Here is a 21,531-nt window from a genome sequence, read left to right as displayed (position 1 = left end):
TAGAGGACATCAAACCCCACATCAATAAAATCTACAAAATGGTCATTAAGGAAGCAGCCATATAACAGCTAGCTCTCCTTTGTGACTTTAAAAAGCCATCAACTTGTTTGGCTTCAAAACATAGCAAAAGAGCCAGTTTTAGGTCTGTCAAAATATAATTTAAGAAGTTAAGTGCTTCAGAAAAATCCCTACAGATTTCATGTTTACCAGCTTAATTAAAACCAAAATTTCTTTGTAGCCCTAAAAGCAGTACGGGATAGGAACGGCAGATGATCCTCAAGTAATCATCCATCAAGCGACTCAGAATTAATGATTTCTGGGTACAATACATCAAGAAGCAATTTTTGCTTTATGAGTAGGTATTAAACACTTTTCTTTAACAGAGATATCAGTGGGCTGTACTTAGCTCCACAAAGACCTCTTTTCTCTTCCCCACGAGCAATTTCTTCGAAACAGTTTTTATTATCTTACTTCTGTACAGGCTGAGAGAATCCAACATTTTCAACACTGCATAGGGTATATGAACAAGAGGAACGACTTAAGACAGGTATACATACTTAAATGTTTCAAATGAAGATTATTTTATTTGACTTTAAGCACCTAAAGAAGAGCTCCTTGCTACAGCACTGCTGCTAGGTGGACCTATAAGAGGAAAGAATCGACTACTTTATGTAGGCATAGGCAGGAAGATCACCAGAATTAGCTATAGGGAGGAGTGAAAGCATCTAGGGAAATCCTGAATGCTGAACTTTGGGAAGGGATGGGACTCGTTCCTCTCTGGACCAGGCAGGGAAAGCCAGGTTCTGTCCTAGGCAACTAGAACCTAGTCAAGCAAGTCACAAAGATGAAGATAACCTGGTCAGAGGGAATGCCCAGTCACCTGTCTCTAGTAGCCAACATTTTAAATATGCTACTTCATCAGAGGAAAGGAAATGCAACCCCTCTGAAAACAGCTCCATCCTCTCACAGACACTGAGCATCAGGAAAGATGCAAGACGGAGAAAGAAAACCTTTAAAGCCCTTTGCAAGAATTTACCACAGAAGGCTTTACCCCAGCACCCCTTTTCTCTATACCTATGGTTTGCTTGGAAATCAGAAGCGTAAGTCAGTTTGACCTGCAGCAGACCAGCCTGCCTCCCTGACGAGGAGACCGGGCTCCTCCGGGGCAGGAGATGAAGGAGCGGCTCCCCTCCTGTCACTCTGCCTGTCGCCTGGCACCACGCGTGTCCCACCGGCAGGCTGAACTGCTCACAGACACTAGGAAAAAGACGAGCAAAGAGCCTCGCTCTTCAGGGAACACAACGCCAGGCTCCAAACTAAAGCCAGGCGAGCTCTAGGCTCAGAAGCTGGCAAAATCCAGCCTGCAGAGCACGTCCTGCGCACACACAAGAGGGGGGAGCAGGGTTTGCGCCTCCCCGCACCAGGCACAGCGGCAGGACCCGACCCGCCGCTCCCAGAGGACCGGGCACCGGCAGCCCCCAGCCCCCAGCCCCGGGCCGCTCGGGCCCCGTCGCCCCCTCACCCGCGGACTCCCCGGTGTTGATCCAGTCGGGGTTGGCCAGGCTGGCGATGGCGAAGATGTCGGCGGCCAGGAAGAGGCATCCTGAGATGATGGTCAGTTTGTCCATCTCCGGCGGATCCCGCCTCCGCCCGGCTGCCTCCGCCCGGCTCCCCCCGCAGCGGGCCCGGGCTGGGGGCACCTCACAGCCGCGGCTCCATGGGCCCCGCGCTCCCCGCGGCGGCGGCGGCGCCACGAACGGGGCCCCCGGGCCGAGCCGGAAACGAACCCGGCAGGCGGGGGGGGGGAAGGGGGGGCACGCGGCTGCTCCGGAAGGGAAACTCGCCGCCTTCGGGCCGCGCCGGGCGGGGCGGGGCTTACCGGGGAGGCGGGGCTTCAAGAGAGGGCGGGACCTACCGCGGCCGTACCGGGAGCGGCGACCGGAGAGGGGCGTGGCCTCGGGGAGAGGGCGTGGCCTGTCCCGGGCTGCTGCTCAGGCGTGTCCCCGCTGAGGGGCGGTGGTACCTGAGGGGGCGGTGTCTCGGCCCCTCTGAGGCGCCCCAGTTCCCCCCTGGCGCTCCCCTGTCCCCCCCAAAGTGTTTTTCACCTTTCAACCCGTCCTTCTTCCTGCCTCGAGCTGAAATTGCTGTCCCTGTACTGTGTTGGAAAAAAGAACTAACTCATGATGTCCAGAACTCACCCGAATACCTCAGTGTTTCATGACAGGCTTTTCTGAGGGTTAACCCATACTGGAGGGAGAGGGAAATGCTTGGAGGCAGTTAAAGATGCTCCAAACGAGGGAAGGCAGCCCAGTTTCAGTCACAGCAACCACCCCATCGGTATTCTGACTCTGGCATGGTGATGTGAACTAATTGGCTTTCATCCAGCAGTCCCCAAACCTACAGGTGCTTATAAAATACCCGATTGCATTCATGTTTTCTCCTACCAACAGCAAACACCCACCTGTTCGTACAGAGGAGTGGAGCTGGACGTATCTGAAAGCCAATCCGAACTGACCCAGACACCAAGCAGGCGACCATGCAGTTTGTTTTTGTTTGTCTGTAATGCAGATGGCACGCTGTACCAACAAAAAGGAGATATTAGGAAAGCAAACTTGAAGTGTTCAACAGAAATCAGTGAGCCTTACTATTTTGAGGACAAGAGTTGTATTTATTCTCCTAGCCTTGACAGATTTTCATAAGGGTGGAGAACATAATAGGGCTTTTGATGAAAAACAGCTGAAATTGTTTCCTTCTAACAGGGAACAATTGGTGTGTGGCAGAAGTGGGAGAATTGAGATTTTATTAAAAATATTTTAAAATCATATTGCACTAACAATGGGAATCCAGCAGTCTTGAAAAGAAGTTATTTCCAAGAATCATCTGTAACTATCCTTTAGTTAAACCAGCTTTAAGTGGTGTTTAAATAGTTTCAGTGCAAGCATTATGTAAAAGTCTGCCTCAAAATTAGTTTATCATTAAATAACTCAGCTTCACGGGAAAGGGAGTAAAGGAAGGAGGGGTAGAGAGGACACAGAAAAGGAAGATTTATTTAACTGGCTTCTGACACACAGACAAATCTGAAGTCAGAAATAGTGACAGAATACAGTCTTCATACCCTGCAGACTCTGTGGTCAGTTACTTAATTTTTCTCAGGTTTATTCAGAGGCAAACACATGCCAAAGGATGCTGTGTGAAGTACACAGATTCTCTGGAAAGTCTTGAGGCCCCATGCAGGGCTGAGATACTGACAGACAGGCAACCTAAATTGAGTAACTCCTCCAGACTGCAGCGGTCCCCTGGGTGCAGCCACATCCTTGGCTCATGCCACATGTCCCTGTGCCTGCATCTCTGGCCAGCAGACTCCTGCTCACCCGGTGCGGGGGGCTCGGAATCTGCCTGCCCCAGCATTCTGAGCAGTTAGTAGGGGTTGAGGTGCCCTCCTTGTCTGCCAGTACACTCCTCCTCTACAGGTCATCATGGAGGCATAGTGCATTTCCAAGAGGCTCACCGAAGACCCACCTGCCCAGTGATTTTGACTGCATAGAAACATCTCTTTGCCTGGATTCAATGGAACATAAACAGTCTTGGGCTACAGGTGGGGATGAAACTAAGGATGTTTCAATCTCTCTCTGTTTCTTTTTCCTCTTCATTTCCATCTCCTCACTCCTGTCCTGATACTGTTTTTCCAGTCCTATATTTCAGTAGTCTGAAGCTTCTGAAATCCTTCTATCAGTATATCTCCTTCACAGAGTCCCATTGCCCCACATTTTCATAGTATCGAGATATTCCTGCTCTTGAGGTTGAGTATTTGGAGTGGAATCATAGGCAAATGGCAAAAGGAAACGAAAGCTCTTCAGCAGAAGAGGACAGGATAAGATCCTGTGCTACTGCCTGCAGAAACTGCAGAATTTAAGGGTGACCTTGAAGAAAATCAGTACAATGTTAGGGGAACTGTAATGTAAATTCTGTGACAGAACAACGAGTAAATCAAGATAAATCCTTAAAATAAATCCTTAAATAAATCCTTAAATAATAAATCCTTAAAGTAAATCCTTAGAGACTAAATAGACTGATACCATGTATGGTTAAAGGAAAAAAGTGTGAAAGTGAAATCACAGCATTGTCTTTAAACGTTTTGTGGGCTTTGAATTAGTCACAGCTTTTATGGCTTTAAAACTATTATGCCCAGCAAGATAACTTAAATGAAAATAAACTTAAAATCAGGATTCTGGCTTCAAATTAGAGTTGTCTGGATTTGTTACTAGCATTTTTTTTCCCCAGTGGTGATCATTTGCAGACCTACAACTGTTCAAGAATTAATAGAATTTGCTGAAAAGTTGTGGATAGAAAATGATATAAAGCAGCCCTGCATCTCAATATCATCTGTTTACCTTCATTGGCCTGGGAGTTAAGTACTCATCCTGGAAGTAGGAAATGAGCATTCAGTTCCCCCTTCTGGCTGAAGGAGATTGAAACACATGTATTGAAAAGAGCAAGAACACCCTGGGAAAGGCTTAAATCCGTTCCATTAATACTGCACCACTTTGCATAAATTCCTGAGCTGGTGAAAGAGTAGCAGGCCAGACATCTGACGTCTCAGAATTCTGAGACTGTGTTCCAGTGTCAGTCTTCCTTTGTTTTCTTAAACAGCCCTGAAAATTAAATACTTCATTCAAATCAGATGTAGTACTCTGCTCATCAACAACAAAAATCCCGCATTTGTCATGGGGAAGGAAAAGAAAATTCAAACTGTTTCTGCTTCCTTCTCTGTTTTTCAGTTCAGCAGCCAAACTGACAAATCACATGTTCACATTACTATGCTTTTAATCCTAATTTCTTATATTCTATGCTGTCAATTAGAGCCTGATCCAAAGATTTACAGAAGACATTGGAAAGGTGATGAAGGTTCCATATTTTACAAAAGGGAAAAATAGTGGGAATTTTCATTAAATGATTTCAGACAGCTGGAGACAGACATCTCAAGCAGTTCAAGTTATTACCGTTAGAAGTAATATTTAGAGATTACTTAAAACAGAGCATTTTATAACTCATTTTTAACAGAAGATGGCTTATTTTAGGAATCTCAAGCATTTGTGTGTCAGTCTTAACTTTTCCTGGTTATTGATGAGAATAGGCTTGAGAGATGGAGAATGTAGTTTATTACCCTATTATATTTCTTGGTGGAGATGCTAGGATAATGTCATTTATATTGTATTACATGTATTATGCATTTTAACGGATAGTGGATGCTCAAGAGTATTTTATTTCTGCAGGTGCTAAATATGGCAATTGCAGTTGCTTCTCATGATGTCAGCAGTAGGGTGTGAAACCAATTTGCTGGAAATTCATAAATCAATCTCCTCCGTAAATACTGATATGAAAAATTCCATTTTGGTAGGAAGTCAATCCTTTCTTGAACTTCTTAACAGCTGACAGCTCCTCTGCTCTGTGATTCTGTACCCTGTTCTCTACTTTCCCTGAATACATCAGCCTTTGTAATGAATATTTAAGTAAGAGAAGTATTGGATTTTTTTTCTTGGTAAAAATGTGTGACTTTTAAGAAATAAATTTCTAAATAAAAAATACTTTCAAGATATTTATTTGCAGAGAGCTAGTTTATGGAGTAAACTGACTTTTTTGAGTGATGTTATTATAGCTTTTTGTCAGCTACTCAGCAGGCAATGCTTCTAAGAGATGCAGTTAAGGATGAAGGACTTAACTGTTTAGACAATCAAGAATGGGCGCAGCCTCTGCTAAATGTCTCCTTAAACATTTTATTGAATAACGATATCACAGTTTAAACTATTCAATTTTTCCCCTGGCTTTTCAAAGGACAATTACCAGCACTGGAAAACATTACTCAGCACAGACAGACTACAGTATTAAAGGCATGTATTAGGACGGGCAAACAAGGATTGGGTCTTATAATCATACAGAATGGACCATATCTCCAGATAATGTGCCTGGTTGAGAAAAGCTCTGCAGCTAAAGATGGAAAGCTGAAACCAGGTAAAACAAAACAAAACAACCCAACAACAACAACGAAAAAAACACAACCAGTAATATTCAAATTTAATAGCATTAAAAATATTGCCATTCTGCATTTATGTTTCAGGCCTGTCTCTGATTTATTTACACTTACACACATCAGAAGAAACTCAAAAAACACAGAGCAAAGAAACTAGCACAAACTGTATAAAGCTCAGTGCCAACATTCCATTGTAATGGAATACCTGTGATCTTAAAATAGCTGATACGGACAACTATTTCATAATCAGATCAAGGTTTAAATCTTTATATTATTCTGCAGATAAAACAGATTTCCTATTCATCAGCAGGTTTGTTCAAGAATAGTTTGTTTATTACCATTATATAGCAATGAGATTTCAATAATTTCTTTCTTTGTTCAGTGCATTGTTGTTCAAATAATTCCATTCAACAAATAATGCAAAACTTCCTGAGGGCTTGAAATTAATTTGCCTTATTGTTTGCTTTTTATTTCTATTCATTTTACAAAATTGTTAGAAAGTGGTAATGGACTAATCTCTATGCTCTGACAACCCATGGAGGTGTTCCCCCTTCTAAATGTTTTAAACCTGAAATGTGCCTTATGAGTACTAACAGACTATTACTGATTAAGGTTTCTTGTGAAACATCAGACACCTATATTAGGCTTGTAATTGAAAGCTCTGTAAATTTGACTGCTTCGTATGGGTCCCTAGACCAATTACATTAGACTCATGAACTACAGTTTGGGGATGACAGTGTGCTACGTTATTACCAAATATTAATTTGTCTCTAACATAGAAATCTATGAAACTAAGACAAAGAAACTAATTTAAAATTTACTGCCTGTCCAGTGAAAATGCTTATCTTCAAATTAGAACAATTTTTCCAGCACTGTCCTTATAATTCTGACAGCTCTTTCTTCTCACGTTTCAGAGAGTTAGAAGTTTAAGCATGAGGAAAAAAGATCTACATGGCTGCTTATAGTTTATTAAAAGAGCTTGTGTGATTCTGTTGAATTTAACAGGGATAAGGTAGAAGTTAACACGGGTAGTAAGAGGCACTAATGTCTTAAAATCCTACAGCTAGACTCACCAAATACATACATATGCTAACATGTATGCTAAAAAGAAGAAATAGGGCTGCTTAGTATAAGTGCTTCCTCAAAGTACCTTCACGCTGCAAGAGGTTATCCCAACACAAATCTTTAGAGGCCACTGAAGGATATTTAGCACAAAACTGATAGGTGAACTGAAAAGCTGGGTAGCGTATCAGACTCTCAGCGTATAGATGCTGAAGCTGAGGCAAAACTATCTTATGTCTGCAATTCAAAAATAGCTTTGACTTGCCACAGCAGTGTTATCAGCATAGTACGGGCAGAAAATCAGAATTCTGAAATAATCTGTTAAACACCAGTAGCTTCTTGGAGATATTTTTAAAATTTATGGCTATGTATTTTGAAACATATAACTTGCATGATTTACCTTTCTGATTAAGTGAGGCTGAGAACTTACAACTGTTGGTAAAAAGTTTTCTGTTGCTTTTTTAGTATCTGCTATCTTGGTACTTGTTCCAGAATTTCATGTTTGTGCCCTAGTAGAACCAGTACCTTGCGTCAAGCTAGAGTGGAGAAAAAGTGTGATGATAATGGAGTAGGAGTAGCAGTTAATGGAAGAAGTGAATGAAAATATGGTTCAAATACAGGCATTTGTAACCCAAAAAGAGTTAAGAAGAAAATAGAGCAAAGGGAGTGAAGCTCCTTGATCTGCCTATTATGGCAGCAGACAGCTGTACTGCTTGTTTAAATTCCCTATGTTGTTCTGTTGCAGTTCAATACACATTTATTAATAATTGCTCCTCTTCACAACAGGTAATGTTACTGATCAGAGCATTCACCATGGTACCTTTGTCTTCCCTAATAAAACCCCACAGAAATGCAAGGTAACACTGAATAGGCAATCTAAAGTATGGTACATTGATTCAAAAACATCCCGAAGCATGTAAGTCAACTGCAGCTTTCCTTACTGTTGTAAAAAAGTTAGTTCTTGACAGAGCTGTTAAAGAATTTTCTTTCATTAAAAAAAAAAGCAAAAGTAAAGTTGAATCCAGTTGAAGAGCTGCTAAACATGCATTAAAAAAAAAAAAGCAAAAACATAGCAATTAAGACTACCTATTTTGTAATATGGACATAAACTTGAAAAAGTCTTTAAAACTGATTGCTGTCAATTTTCCTCCTTGGCAGGTGATGTTCTAATAAAGATTGGACATGCTGACGTTTTAGGATGTACTCTGCAAGAGCTTGGGAAACTCCTGCTCAATATTCCTGTAGGGACTACTCTACAAATCAGGGTTTACAGAGATTTTATTGAAGTACCTCAACACTGGCAGAGTGCAGTTGAATTAATTCCTGAAATAAAGCTTCCTGTGACAACAGCAGAGTAAGAAATAAGTGTTGTACATAACTAGAATTTCATACCTTGCTTATTAGTCTAGCAAGGAGTAGTATTAGTTTTTTCATTTCAGGGGTCTGTAAAGATTTTTACTTTCTCTCATGCCAAATTGTAATATGAAATATCGAATACCAAGAGACATGTTTACTTTTCTAGTTTCATTCAAGACAGGGACAGGATAAATATTATTTTAGACATTCCCCTTTCTCCACAGAAACCATAAAAATTCTGGTTTCCAATAAATTCCCCTGAAGTCCACGAGGCCATATTAATTTGTAATAGCGAAGGATGTAGACACTTACAAGTAACCAATGATCTCAAGATGGAGGTCTTGCTAGAACCATGTTAAAAGCTAAACTGTTTCTTAGTAACTCAAACTACTGACAGTGGCGAATAACATTTTTAAATTCACCCTGAGGGGAAAAGCACATACCTTGGGAGAACCACTACATAAATACAGCAGCTTTTAAAACTGTATTGCTCGCAATCCTAAAGGTGGTTCATATAGCAAGTGTAATTAATCTAGATGGGATACATGGCAGTTACAAGTTTTCCTGAGGCACAAAGTTATAATAGAAAACTTCAGAGCTAAGGGAAGGAACCTAACTATGAAAAACAGATAATTAGGCTGGAACAGCCTAACAATGAGACAGAGAGGAAGCTCACGCATCAAAAGGCTTTCTAAAAGATTAAACCTCTAGGCTTATGTTTAAATAAATCGAAGTATTTACTATTCCGAAGGAGCAGAAAAACAGTAGCTTGCTTTTCTTTTGACCAAACAACAGCTTAGCCACTAGAGTCCAAAGGAAACAGTGTGCAAAGCGCAATGGACAATAGTATTACTTTGGTATTAGAGCATCTACAGAATCAATGAACTTGTCTTTAGAACAAGTATTTGCGAAAAAAAAAACTCCGTGGTTAGGCAAGGTAATTAAATGAATAAGGGAATTATCACATCTGAGTAATTCCACACTGTATCCTTTCGGCACAAGTGAAGACACTGAGGACGAAGACACGGGGACCAGTAGTGATGATGATACAGACTCGGAAACTTTTCAGTATACATCTTCCCAGTCATCTTGTTCTGAGTTTACTCATGAATTACCATCAATATACAAGATTTGGTATGTATCTGATACAATCCAGACACTTACAGAAGGGAGAGACAGTGGGTGTGACATTGTTCTTCATAATGATGTTGACGCACTGTGCAATTCTGAGTTTGATGCTAGTGGTGTTGGACCTCCTTCATACCGGACTGTGGAAAACAGTGAGACCAGTTCCTCTTCTTCCCATTCTTCTGTATAAGACACAACCTGTCTGAAGGAATTTGCCTTTGCTTTGGAATAATTCAAAACTTTGACTTCTTCAAAAGTTGATTTTTTTTTTAATACATGCCTAAACTTCCAAAAACACAGAAGTCCTAGCATATTTAAAATTATATGATAGCTATACAAATCTGTTTTAGCAGTGCCCTCCCACCTCTCAAAGGTGTCTACCAATGCTAGTTGTGGACAAGACGCTACAAAACACTTCCACCTCTACTAGTCCCAGATTAAGAGGAGTTGCAAGCTCTAAGAAGCTATAATATAGTTATTTTTGAAAGTAAGTTTCTTCATTTATGCAACACAAGGATGGTGCAGATACAAAGTTTATCAAGAGCTTTTCCTGTTCCTATACAAGAATACATAGACAACCAGTAATGATTACAAGGTTTATCTGGATCACAAGGATCATTTTTGACATACATATTTTTTACATTGACTAAAAGTTACCTTATTTTCTCACAGCAGTTTTATCTTCAACATACAAGGCCAGACTTACCAGCATTATAGATACCACCTTCAGTGAAAAAAATCAACACAAAATGTATGAACTCAGCACTTTATTTGATGAGTGCAAGCCCACAATTACACTGGGTTAATTTCCTGAAAGAACTGAATTCATAAATAACAATGTAGTAATTTCTTTAGAACACAGGTGATTTATAGTTCAGGTCCATCATGGAACTGTATCCCAGCTTTGTTTTTACAATTCATCAAGAAAAGGAGTATTTCCCAAATCACCACTAGCTGCCATTGATTTCTTCCCACTGACAAACTTCTTTGCAGCCTGAAAACATACCAGAAAAATTGATGTAAGGATATATTCACTACAACAGAGTTTACTTTGCCACTCATAGCCTCAGTTTCAAGTCATTTAAAAAAAATAAAAACGACTCCATGACCTACTATAGTAGGTCACCAAGTCAATAACTTTCCTTTGGCTGTCTAAGCTTACTTGCTCCTAATTCAGCTCCTCATTACTTTAAATAGGAATGGCAGAATGACAGCTAGCTATAAAAGGCATAAACTCTTTGGAAGTGGATATTCCCGGAATTCTAATTACACCACCACAAGATACAGTGGATCTGTCATTATTACTAAAGCTATTGCTAGTTACCACTGCAACACAAGTAAGTGATGACTGGAAAAATAAGTTTTTTGTCTTAGAATTTCTCTCTGATGGGTTTTTGGATGGAGTTTGCTTCAAGTATAAACTACATTGCTATTCTGAATTACCTTGCTGCTATATCAGCTTATCACTGAAAGCCTAGTTGTTTTATTAAGCGCACTGAGTATTCTAGGCTCACGATTCCTACAAGTCTTAACACAGAAGTGCCCATACTGAAACTCATAGCAAGTTTTCCTTTAATACTGGTTGGCAGTTTGGTACTCTCAGCTACATTGGCCTTATATAAATAAATATATAGTCTTTTAAATTGAATTAAAGAGCATTCTGTTTAATAAAGGCCTCAAAAGATAGACAACTGGTATTTGTAAGCTAACTGCTTAAAAGAAAAGATGTGTGTTTTTTAAACAAACGAGCACCACTTTTGTATTAAAACTTACATAGTGATTAAGGAACACCTGTACATGCTGACACATACTTACATTCACAACATCAGCAGTGGATACAGAGTCAATTTTTTGAGCAACAACAGATGGTGATGTGTGTGTGCCAGAAACCAATGACTCGGAGCCAATTTCATTCAGCAAACCTTCTGCAGATTCCACTGACATCAAATAGGCAGCTTTCAGCTGATTTCTGCCATCAGACAAAGCATTAAGAAAGTGAGCACGTAGGTCCTGTTATTACCACCCTTGCAAGTGCAATGAGTTTTTAGCGCAATGAGTTTTTAGCACTTGACCTTTTCAAGATTTTGAAAGATTTTCCCTTTCAAGCATGGAAGGTTTCTATGGTTAGTAAAGAGGCACCACAAATAGTCAAAGCATGAAATCAACAGGGTAATGGAATACCACCTGCCTTGGAATGATCAGCCACCCCACACAATCAGGAGATCTCTAGCTCAAAATTTGTTTCTGTTTGAAGTAACTAATACAAGTACTTCACAAATTAGACAAAATAACTTATTAAGTTAAAAAATTAGGTTTGAAATTGATGCCTGCATCTTATCAAGAACTGATGTGTGTAGAGCAATTTTCTGGTAAAGCAGCAGTGATTGTAAATGTTTCTTGTAGAGTAGTTCAATTTTCTGTGAAAAGACACCAGATTTATACTGTAATTTTTTTTTTCTTGGTATAGACGGTCTTACTGCTACTCAAGAAAATCTTAATGAAAAAAAGTTAAAGTGGCAGAAAATAGTTTATTTCAATAGAATAGGATTAGGTACCTTGCTATTTTTGACTGAATTGCAATACTCTACAAACATCACTGACCTTGAGTATTTTTTTTTGTCACTCATATAAAACAAGTGTAAAACACAAAATACGTGAAGCAGTTACAGAAGTTAAAAAATAAGTAACTGAATAAATACCACCATACCAGTGTGTGCAACTCCCTAATACTAGGCAGCTTCTTAGAAGACATCCACACAACTAGTAACGCCAAACATAAAGATACAGAATGTACCATTTAGCTACAAGTGACAGTGGAACAACCAGTCATGTCTAGCTTATGTATTCTGTAATCAAGATTTACATGGAGCCCTATAAGCATTTCATATACACAGCAGACAGCATTTTCATTTTTCTACTTGAGTGAATCTGTACCGTATTGTATTGCCCAATTACAGCTTTAGAGGCTCAGTGCAGTTTAAACTCTGAGTAGCATTAAACACCACCTCACTAAATGTGCATAACCCTCTATAAATCAGGAACTCCAAAACTCTGCTATTATTGCACCTCTGACGGCAATTTTCCCCATCTCAAACGTTCCTAAGGGAAAAATATATTTAGAGCACTTGGATGTAATATCACTAATTCAGTGCTTTACATTTGCAAATCCTCATTACTGCTATTCTTAGAAGATTCAGAAGGGTGTAGTTGCTTAATATGACTGTTTTAGGAATTACTGCAGTGTGACTGTATAGGGAATTACCTAAATAATGCATTTTAGAATTCTAATTTAAGTGCCTTAGTACAAGAGAGTATGATTAAAACAACATCTGTTGATGCTTGCAAATTTCTTACATCAAAACAGTTAGTTGAAAACATTAACATTTATTTAACAAGTTTTTATGAGGAAATACTGCTAGCAGAGAATCGGTGTAGCTTCAGGGAAAATAAAGTCTACTGGTAGTGCTTCAATTTTAACACAGAAAAGCAAGCATTTCGTAATAGAAATAGTTACAGCACTATACAAGCTCTGCTGTACAGAATAGCCCAAGTGCTTGACAAGTGGCTGCATGTTAAGAAACCTCTCCATCACATGAGATGGTTCTTTACTCACTTTGCCTTTGTGACATCTTCATCTGTGACACTGCCTTGAGCAATTGCCTTCATCTGGTTCAAAGCAGCTTTAATGACCTGAGAAAAATTAAATCACATAGGACTTCTTCCAGCATTAAATTTAAACATGTTATTTCTATTATCTGACATTTAAAAAGACTTCAGGGGAAAGCAGTTGATAGTAGTAGGATCGTTAGCTCAGCCTCAATGCTGAACAGCTTTAGCACAAAACTAAAAACACTCATAAATGCCAAAACATGATTAAAAAAAGCTGTGTGGATCTGAATTGCAACACCATGTTAATTTGTATGGCCTCGCCATTTTTCAGAGTATTTAGTTCTGTCAGCTTAAAGAGCCAGCATGCTCATCACAATCTACTTAGGTTTAAAAATGTGAAGTCCTACAATCAGCAATCCATGGTACTTTACTAGCTGTAGTTCATGTTACGCATCTGTACTTTTCAGAAAGTAAGTCTCATTGCCAGCCTACAGAGATGTCATAACTGAACGTGCAGCATTCTTATACAAGAAGCCAGATCAATTGTATTTAAGAAGAATTAGTCTGTGCCTCAAGCCAAAGCACTATTTTGACAGTTAGGTTGTTAATACTTCAATTCTAATCGGCAACTCACCTGCCCAGCATCTTGAGCCTGGGATATGGTATAAAATCCGAAGAGCCCAGAATCAGAGTAATTAACATTAAATGCAGAAGCCTGAAAAACAAACATTATCTATTGTTTCAAGTATCAGAACAACTCAGTATTGAGCATAGGAAAGTTACTATAAGGATCCAAAATACTGGAATTCAGGAAGCTAGACTCCACCTGTGCAAAGGAAAGATCACATTGGAATGCCTTCTCTGAAATATTTTACCTTATGCAAGAATTAACTAATGAAGATCCTAGCAGGAAATAGTAACCTCTCAAAGGATAGCATGCATTTTGCTTAAAACATCAGTGTAGTAACCTTTTGAACTTACATCAAATGGCTGAGTAGTTGCTTTAGCAATACTCTGGTACAGTTTGCTGGTAACATTGCTTCCCCTCTTGATAAGGGGTCCAGCACCCAAAACATGCTGAAGGACACTGAACGCATTTGCTTCCTCACTTCCAACAGCAGCTCCTTCTGTTACAACAGCAGCATGGACAAGGCTATCACCATTCTGTTCTCTGATTTCTCCTAAAAATACAGTAACAGAATAAAAGATTATGCAGCATTCAGTTATAAACTGCTACGCATTCAGAGGTATGGAAAGGAAACACTTCTACCCAGGAGTTATTTTTGTGATGGAGAAGTCAGGTTGTGGAGTTATTGCATATGCAGTCAGGAAAGACAGAAAGAAGCTGTTAGTAAGCTGTAGGTCATCCTGTAGCTTCCTAATCATTAAACCCCCTTTATACTTACAACCCTAAGAGGTTGTTCTTAACACTTATTTAAACAAGCAAATACATTCCTTTGAAAAAAGCATTTAATAAAATCCTCTGCATTCAAAAAAAAAGTCTTGCAAGCATAAAACCAAGTACATTACTACACCTTATTTGAGCCCGATCCTAAACCACACTTAGTACAAGATGATAAAACTCAGTGAGTCTCCAGATAACAAATATACAGAAAAAGTTCATAAGAATATTGTTTTTATAGAAACTGAAGTTATTTCATTCAAACCTCAAAACTTGATTATTTTTCCATTTGTCTACTGAGTGATCCGATACCCCAGCTAAAGAACAGTGAGTGTCATTAGAACAAGATACTGCTCTGAAAGAGCTAAGCCTTGCTTTGTCTTTTATGAAACACTTAAGACAGTCTAACATATCTTTCCTAACAGACAGTCTCCAACTGATTCTAGACATTCTTAACCTACTCTCTACCTTTCCCAGTTTTTAAGGTAATCTTCCCAAATATGCCAAGAAAAAACATATGCTAGCTTGTTTTTCCACTTCACAGAACAAATGATCATGCAGGTAAAGCTTTATTGAAGATACAGGTTCTGTTTTATCCCAGGACCTTCCATGGTGGGGAGAAGGAAAATCCTCTTTATCTAGGTGGGAGATACCTCTCAACTGTTATTTCCCACGCAGAACATTTAGCACATCTATATAGCTTTCAGGTGTAACTTTAAATAATACTACATTTATAATAATCCCCCCAAATCATTCAGAACAGGTACAGGAAACATATACTTACCCCCTCGGTAGATAGCCTTAACACTAGAAGTACCAGCTCCACTTCGGATGTTTAGAAACTGCTCTGCAACTTGCTTTAGGTTAGAGTGCTTTACACCTGCAATGCAATAGTTTATTTCAAGTAACGTCATGTTAATGAAAAACTATAGTACTGAAAAACTATAGCAGTTACATAACAGTGTTTTTAAATGTATCGTAACAATCTACTTCTCCACAGAACTCATATTTCTATAGTAGTTTTCCCTTATGAATTGCAGTGTCCATTAAAGAACATACATACCTATTCCTACAAGAGCCATTCTCGCACTTGTGAAATTGTTCTGTACAAAATGGTGAAGCTGCAACAGTAAAGTCACATTTTAGGGTATTTGTTATAAAGAACAAAAATGACAAGTGAGTTCCTGACATGCACTGTTCAGACCTTACACTTCCTAAAGCAACCGACTCCAATGTTTCCAAAAAGAACTGTCTATAGAACATCATTTTACATGCTTTCCAGTGACAGCCACAAAACCCGTTTATACAAGACACTTACATTTCATTGACAGCCTTACTATCAACAGAAAGCCACTGATGTTAACAACCTTTCTAAATGTGAATGTGAGTTCTAAACTCAATACTAAAAGCGTCAAGGCTACAGATTAGTTTAACACTGACTAATAAGATAATAAATACTTACTATATATTTGCTAAATTAATTTTCTCTGTCAAGTATCAACTATCCTTGGTAAGGAAACTAAGACTTATAACACAAGAATCCTACCTGCTCAGGTGTAATTTTTCCAATTCTGTAATCTGGACAATATAAGGGGTTTGCCAGAGCAGTCTTGTAAGCTGCAGCATGCAAGTTTTCCAGCACTCCTAATGGGAACAAAGTTTATGATTAACATAATAGCTGCTTTTAATGAAGATTATGAATGGATCTAAATGTTACACCAGTGACTGAGCTATGGTCCACTTCCACACTAAGGCATTCACCCACAAGACCTGCAATAGCAGGACTGTAATAGTCCAATACTCATCGAGTTTTAGCTAAGTCCTTAAGCAACAGTCTGCAGACTTGTACCTTTTAAAAACACTAAACACTTGTAAATGCTCAATGCTTTTTGGCCTCATCAGCAAGCTGCAGATACAATCAGTTTTTGTTTGTTTTTCTTTTGGGATGGAGAGTAGTAAAAAACAGTAACGTTGTTATATAGGAGCTGGAAAAAATCATGGATTTGCTAAGAAGTCCCATAGCAACAGAAAGACCATACCTATCAACAGGGAAAGGGTGAAAAATAGAATGACCAGGTGACTAAGCAAAAGTTTTCCAAAGTTTCTCATTTTGAAGATACTCCCACGAAGCCAATATATTGGATCAGAAAATACACCTACCAACTTGAGGATTCTGAAACGCAACTGCTTTGTCAACTTTTAATTGTGGCTGAAGATCAGTTACTTCCCATCGTCTGAACTCTGGAGCTGTGGTGACATTAAGAAGGTACTCCATTACTGTATCACTAGAGAAAAAAGTTACAAAGGGATTAAACACAACAGAAGTAGCATGTATTTCTTTTCAAGTTGAAAGCAACTCAAACCAACGGATAAGGAACACATGAACAACAGAGTATGTCACTAAAGCCAGAGTAGTTATTAGCACTGCTGTATGACAGATGAGAATTCTAATTCAGTTCTGCCGCATTCATATGCTTGTAAGAGAAAAACAGGAGGTAAATATTAATGCAGTAATTTACTGATTTATTACCACGACATTAAAACTAGTGTAACTCCTACCCTTTAAAACGGTAAGTCTCTGCTTTACTAAAGAGCAATTAAAATTATTTGGTTTACAGTTTATCTGGATACCTACACATAGTCACGCAGACATTCAACAGAGTAAGTCATTTTCTCTCTCGTTGAGTACACGCTAAATGAGAAAAAATACAAAAGCCATTTTAGCAGAGAGCATAGAAAGATGTGGACTTTTACACATATTCTCCCATTGTCTGAAACTTTCAGCAAGGTATTGACTAGAATACAAGTTAACCTTAACTCTATTTCAGATGAATGTTTAAAGGAGCGATAATAGGAGCATTTTGATACACATGCAGTCCTATAGCAGAAATAGATATACCTAAAACTCATGTCTTAGGTATTCATGTAATAAGTATATTCAGGTTACAAGTACCATGTGACTATCCAAATATAGGATACCATCATAATTCAAGGTAAAAAAAAAAAAAGAGCCAAAACACGAAAAGCCAAACATGAAAGCTGAAGAGCCAAACATGAAAAATGTGTATGAATAGCAAACAAGGTAATTTAGAAATGATTCTCTTTGGGCAGAAAACAGTCTGTCTTTTTCATTTGCTTCAACATATTTTTTTGCTTAACAAAAAAGCTAAAGTTTAGAGTTATCTAAATCTGACTTTAACCAAATTCTACATAAAATAATCTTACTGGTTAATTTCCAAGAAACAATGCAAGAAAGCAGGTACAGCTAGATCCCTCTTTTCTCTCTCTTAGGTTTTGTTTTCTAGGCTTTAAACTCTCAAGTCACAAAATCCAGCAACTGTTTGAATTGTTCCCAAAACTGCAGTATGAGTGTTATCTATTCACAAAAGAAGGGAAAAAATAATAAAAAAAAAGATCAGCAGACCTCAGCAAGTTTAATCTTGAAGACCTAAAAGGCAGAAAGCACATTAAGCTTTCTGTACAACTCATAAAGCTATTATTTAAAATGCAAATCACGTGTGCACTCTTGAACCTTAGTGAAATGAGAAGTACAAAAGTCATTCCTTGTCAATGTGCACCATTCCCACACTGAGCTTAACCACCTACATATTTTAATGCTTATTGTTTTAAGTTTCCTTTTGTCATGTAGCTTGTTTTTATCTTACCAAGATAGATTAGGTTTATGTGCGGTTACAAACCTTAGGCTACCCCCAACAGCTTCAATACCACGAGTTATCCTGAAGGAAGATGCTCCTTTAGTAGTCTATTAAAAAAGAAATAGGAAAAAAAATACTTAAAATTATAGCTATTTTAAGAACAGATTTGCCTGAGGTGGTTCAGCACTCAGGCAGATTTGAAACAGTATCTGTTTATTCATTTATATAGAAACCATTATATATGTAAGAAAAGTTAAGCCAACTTACTGCACCCTTACTCACAATCATTTCTACCATCCTCTCTGATTTTCCAATGTAATTGCTCACATAGTTGCTCCCCAGCCCCATTCCATGAGAATAATCCAAATTTCATCAAACATTTAATAGGATTTTTAACTTAAATAACCTTAACACAACCAGGACAATGAATGCCTACACATACTGTTAGGCTACAAGCTGTCTAGGGAAAGTGACTTCTGGCAGTGGTTAGGAAGGAAGTAATATGCAGCTGGGACATTATTTTTTTTCTGCCTGAAACTGAATTAGATCGAGAACACATTTCACAGCAGTCACTAGTGCTGAGTAACTGTCACAACCTGGCTGATGCGCAAGCATCTGCAGCTACAGCCAGATAACAACTGAGAAAAGCATAGAACAACAATTTGGAAACATTCTACATACACGCGCGAGTTTCTATCAGACATCTGAATTACCTTTTATTGCAGCTTAAGTTAAACAAGTTACATGCAAAGTTTAATATAGTTGAATTGTGTACATAGTTTAAGACACTATGAAAAAGTACAGAGCCAAATAAATAACACTGTCTTCCAGGAAGTAATTGCATTTTTCCTGCATTTAAGCCCAGTAACCAACTATCAACATACATTGTTTTCTGCGCTGTACGATCACGTACAGTTCATTTTACCATATTACCTCTTTTTGAAGCCATAAGCCTCCCACCATTTCATCCATCGACAAAAATAGTAACAGAGAATAAACACCTACCAAAGTAGATGCAAGACGAAGTAAGTGAGCAGTTCCCAAGTTACCAGTGGTTTCATATCTGCTGCCCGCTTTAATGAACACACCAATTCTTGAAGCTGGAGAAAAGTTTTCCAGAGATGCAATTACTAAGCCATTTGGTAATTTTGTGATCTGCATTAAAATAAAATTTGGTTTACTGATCCACTGGAAATACCGTCACAGGTCTTCTTTGACTGACTTATAAATAAATAAATAGAGAAAAATACCAGTATTCATACTGACCTCCAGATCCTCAGACTCTGGAGATAATTTCACTCGTTCAGCAGTTGCTGATGGTGCAACTTTAGGAGCTACTTTCAGTGAGTACAGTCTCTTCTAGAGGACAAAGCATAAAAGAATGGATTTTCTGAATTAGTTCATCATGTTACATTGTATACTGAAGAAGCAAATGAATTTAAAGTTGAAATGCAATAAACAACTTCAAGTCCCACATTAAAACAGTGATTTCCTTTTAAGTCCTCCAGTCATTTTTACATCACTGTTGAAATCCGTGCAATGATTTATATAAGGTCTCTGGAAATTCAACAAATAGTACTTAGGAAAGCTGATTTTTCTCCTTTGTCGTCCCATAGTATGAATCTCTGTTGACGCTATATAGTCTGTAAAACTACCGTATAGGAATTAACTGAACAAATAGCTACAATAATCCCCATAAACACAGGATAACTTCATAGATAACTTTATTTGGTACAGGCAGTTCAACTCAGAGTCAGAATACCAACCTATCTACACTGATTACTGAGCACAAATAGGACACAGGTGCAAGTCCCCAAACTGCAGAGCAATAATTAGAAGTAGGCCTTCAAATTGAACAGGCGAACACAAAAGCTTTCCCTTCAGTAGGTGGCAACTGAAATAACATTAATGTTGATTTCAAATCTTAAATGCTATTCCCTTCCACATTTTTTCTCTGTAAAATAAGTGTATTTATTGCTCTTCTCAAATAAAAAGAGAAAAACTTCATCCCCTTACATCTCAAAGTAAAAAACTGAGTGACAGGAACGCCATTGCAGTCAGCAGTAGGGACAACAATACTGGTACTCCCCCTTATTTCACCACAGACACCGTTTAATATATTGTGAGTCCAGAAAAAACTCCTTTCCTCCCTCACCAGAAGTTCGTTAAGACATCTAATCTTAACCTCTAAGCCTTCTTATTTATTAACAAGTAGCGTATGCCTAAAATTGACTTCAAAACACGCTGACACAGAAGCTATCTGCTCAAGACACTTCCAGCAAGCAGCTCCCCCAGGACGTGCTCTGGCCTCCCCGGGACGTTCTCCAGCACCACCCCGCCGCCAGGCACCGCTCGCCAAGGGCATCACCTTAGCAGAAGCGCCCCACGCCGAGCCGGTTCCCTTTGGAGCCGCACCGCCGGGATGCCGCTCGCCCCCCTCCCCACCAAGCCGAGCCCCTGGGAGCCCCGGGAGAAGCCCCCGGCCCAGCAGGAGCCGCCTGGAGCTCCCCCCCGCGCCGAGCCCGCGGCCTGCCTGACCTTGAGCCGCCCCCTCCGGCTCCACTCTGCCGCTCGCTCTGCCCCGGCCCCGTCCTCCTGCCCCTGCACCTCACGCGCAGCCCCACAGCTCTGCCCGCGCTGCCCGCCCGCTGCCCTCCGACACGGCCCGGCCGGGCTCGCCACCCCGAGGCCAGCCCTCAGCAGCCCCCAAGACTCTGACAACCGCCCTGGCGTCCTCCTCCACCTCTCCGCCGCGACACACCGCACCCCTCAGCCCGCGCTCACCGACAGAGCTGGTGCGACCCCCACGAAGCCCCTCATCCTGCCGCGCCCCGCTGAGGAGAACAAGATGGCTGCCCCGGTGGAAGACTCTGCCTTCCCAGCACACCCTGCGCCGCCCCGACTTTCTAGTGGGCTAAGAGCGAAAACTCTACTGCTCGCCGTTACAGCTCCGCCTCAGGCGGGGGCGGCTGTGCGCATGCGCGGACGGCAGCTGCCCAGCCTGTGGGGGGCGCATCTGCCCGGCCTGCGCGGGGCGCTGTGGGGTGCGCCGCCATCTTGGGGCTGTGGGGGGCCCTGGGCGCGCCGCCATCTTGGGGGCTGTCGGGGCCCGAAGCGAGCCATGGCGCGGCTGTTCGGTGGCGCTCGCAGCCGCCCCGTTCCTCGGCAGTGCCTGAGGGGGGCCGGCGGCCGATCTCGGGGTTCTGGAGCTCGCTTAAGCCCCAGCGGGGCCGTTTCTCCGCCCGCTGTGTGTGTGGGGGTGCGAGGCGCCTCAGCAGCGGGCGAGAACA

The 21,531-nt window shown here is 40.2% G+C and overlaps 3 protein-coding genes across 6 annotated transcripts in view; 1 reads left to right on the top strand and 2 right to left on the bottom strand.

Moving 5' to 3' along the window:
* Positions 1-1,807, bottom strand: part of MOSMO (modulator of smoothened) — a 29,922-nt gene extending 28,115 nt beyond the window's left edge. The window contains exon 1 of the mRNA XM_040575295.1: positions 1,523-1,807. Coding sequence (XP_040431229.1) covers positions 1,523-1,628 — 106 coding nt within the window. The 5' untranslated portion in view covers positions 1,629-1,807. The remainder of the gene's footprint in view (positions 1-1,522) is intronic.
* On the top strand, positions 1,519-10,178 carry PDZD9 (PDZ domain containing 9). 4 transcript variants are annotated; one of them, XM_040575294.1, is made up of 5 exons: positions 1,519-1,614; positions 3,471-3,595; positions 5,833-6,009; positions 8,249-8,444; positions 9,443-10,178. In XM_040575294.1, the coding sequence occupies exons 2-5, from the start codon at positions 3,568-3,570 to the stop codon at positions 9,762-9,764; spliced, it is 723 nt and encodes a 240-aa protein (XP_040431228.1). In that variant the 5' UTR covers positions 1,519-1,614; positions 3,471-3,567; the 3' UTR covers positions 9,765-10,178. The 4 variants fall into 4 exon arrangements, with proteins under 4 accessions (XP_040431228.1, XP_040431227.1, XP_040431226.1 ...); XM_040575293.1 differs by lacking the exon at positions 1,519-1,614 and adding an exon at positions 1,914-2,403; XM_040575291.1 differs by lacking the exon at positions 1,519-1,614 and having other exon boundaries at positions 2,887-3,595.
* Positions 10,179-10,326: 148 nt separating this feature from the next.
* LOC121078766 (cytochrome b-c1 complex subunit 2, mitochondrial) lies at positions 10,327-21,522 on the bottom strand. The gene is made up of 14 exons (XM_040575274.1): positions 21,026-21,522; positions 19,508-19,600; positions 19,247-19,396; positions 18,284-18,348; positions 17,221-17,277; positions 16,746-16,870; positions 16,132-16,229; positions 15,649-15,706; positions 15,370-15,465; positions 14,165-14,364; positions 13,818-13,898; positions 13,188-13,264; positions 11,390-11,543; positions 10,327-10,568 (listed from the first exon to the last, which is right to left on the bottom strand). The coding sequence occupies exons 1-14, from the start codon at positions 21,059-21,061 to the stop codon at positions 10,485-10,487; spliced, it is 1,374 nt and encodes a 457-aa protein (XP_040431208.1). The 5' UTR covers positions 21,062-21,522; the 3' UTR covers positions 10,327-10,484.
* Between the last annotated feature and the right edge of the window lie 9 nt (positions 21,523-21,531).

Source organism: Cygnus olor, chromosome 15, assembly GCF_009769625.2.
Source record: "Cygnus olor isolate bCygOlo1 chromosome 15, bCygOlo1.pri.v2, whole genome shotgun sequence".
Taxonomy (NCBI): Eukaryota; Metazoa; Chordata; class Aves; order Anseriformes; family Anatidae; genus Cygnus; species Cygnus olor.
The sequence above is the reverse complement of the archived record's forward strand: the minus strand, read 5'-3'. Positions and strand labels throughout refer to the sequence as shown.

Bases quoted from the DNA above. Each gene is read 5' to 3' on its own strand.
- LOC121078766 (XM_040575274.1), bottom strand. From the start codon at position 21,061: ATGAGGGGCTTCGTGGGGGTCGCACCAGCTCTGTCG. The intron at 17,278-18,283 runs GTTTGTAACCGC...TTTCTCATTTAG, and splicing joins GCTGTTGGGGGTAGCCTAAG to CGTGTACTCAACGAGAGAGA. The intron at 15,707-16,131 runs GTAGGATTCTTG...TTACTGTTGCAG, and splicing joins GAAAAATTACACCTGAGCAG to CTTCACCATTTTGTACAGAA.
- PDZD9 (XM_040575291.1), top strand. From the start codon at position 3,322: ATGCCACATGTCCCTGTGCCTGCATCTCTGGCCAGCAGACTCCTGCTC. The intron at 3,596-5,832 runs GTGGGGATGAAA...GGCTTTTCAAAG, and splicing joins TAAACAGTCTTGGGCTACAG to GACAATTACCAGCACTGGAA. The intron at 8,445-9,442 runs GTAAGAAATAAG...GTATCCTTTCGG, and splicing joins CTTCCTGTGACAACAGCAGA to CACAAGTGAAGACACTGAGG.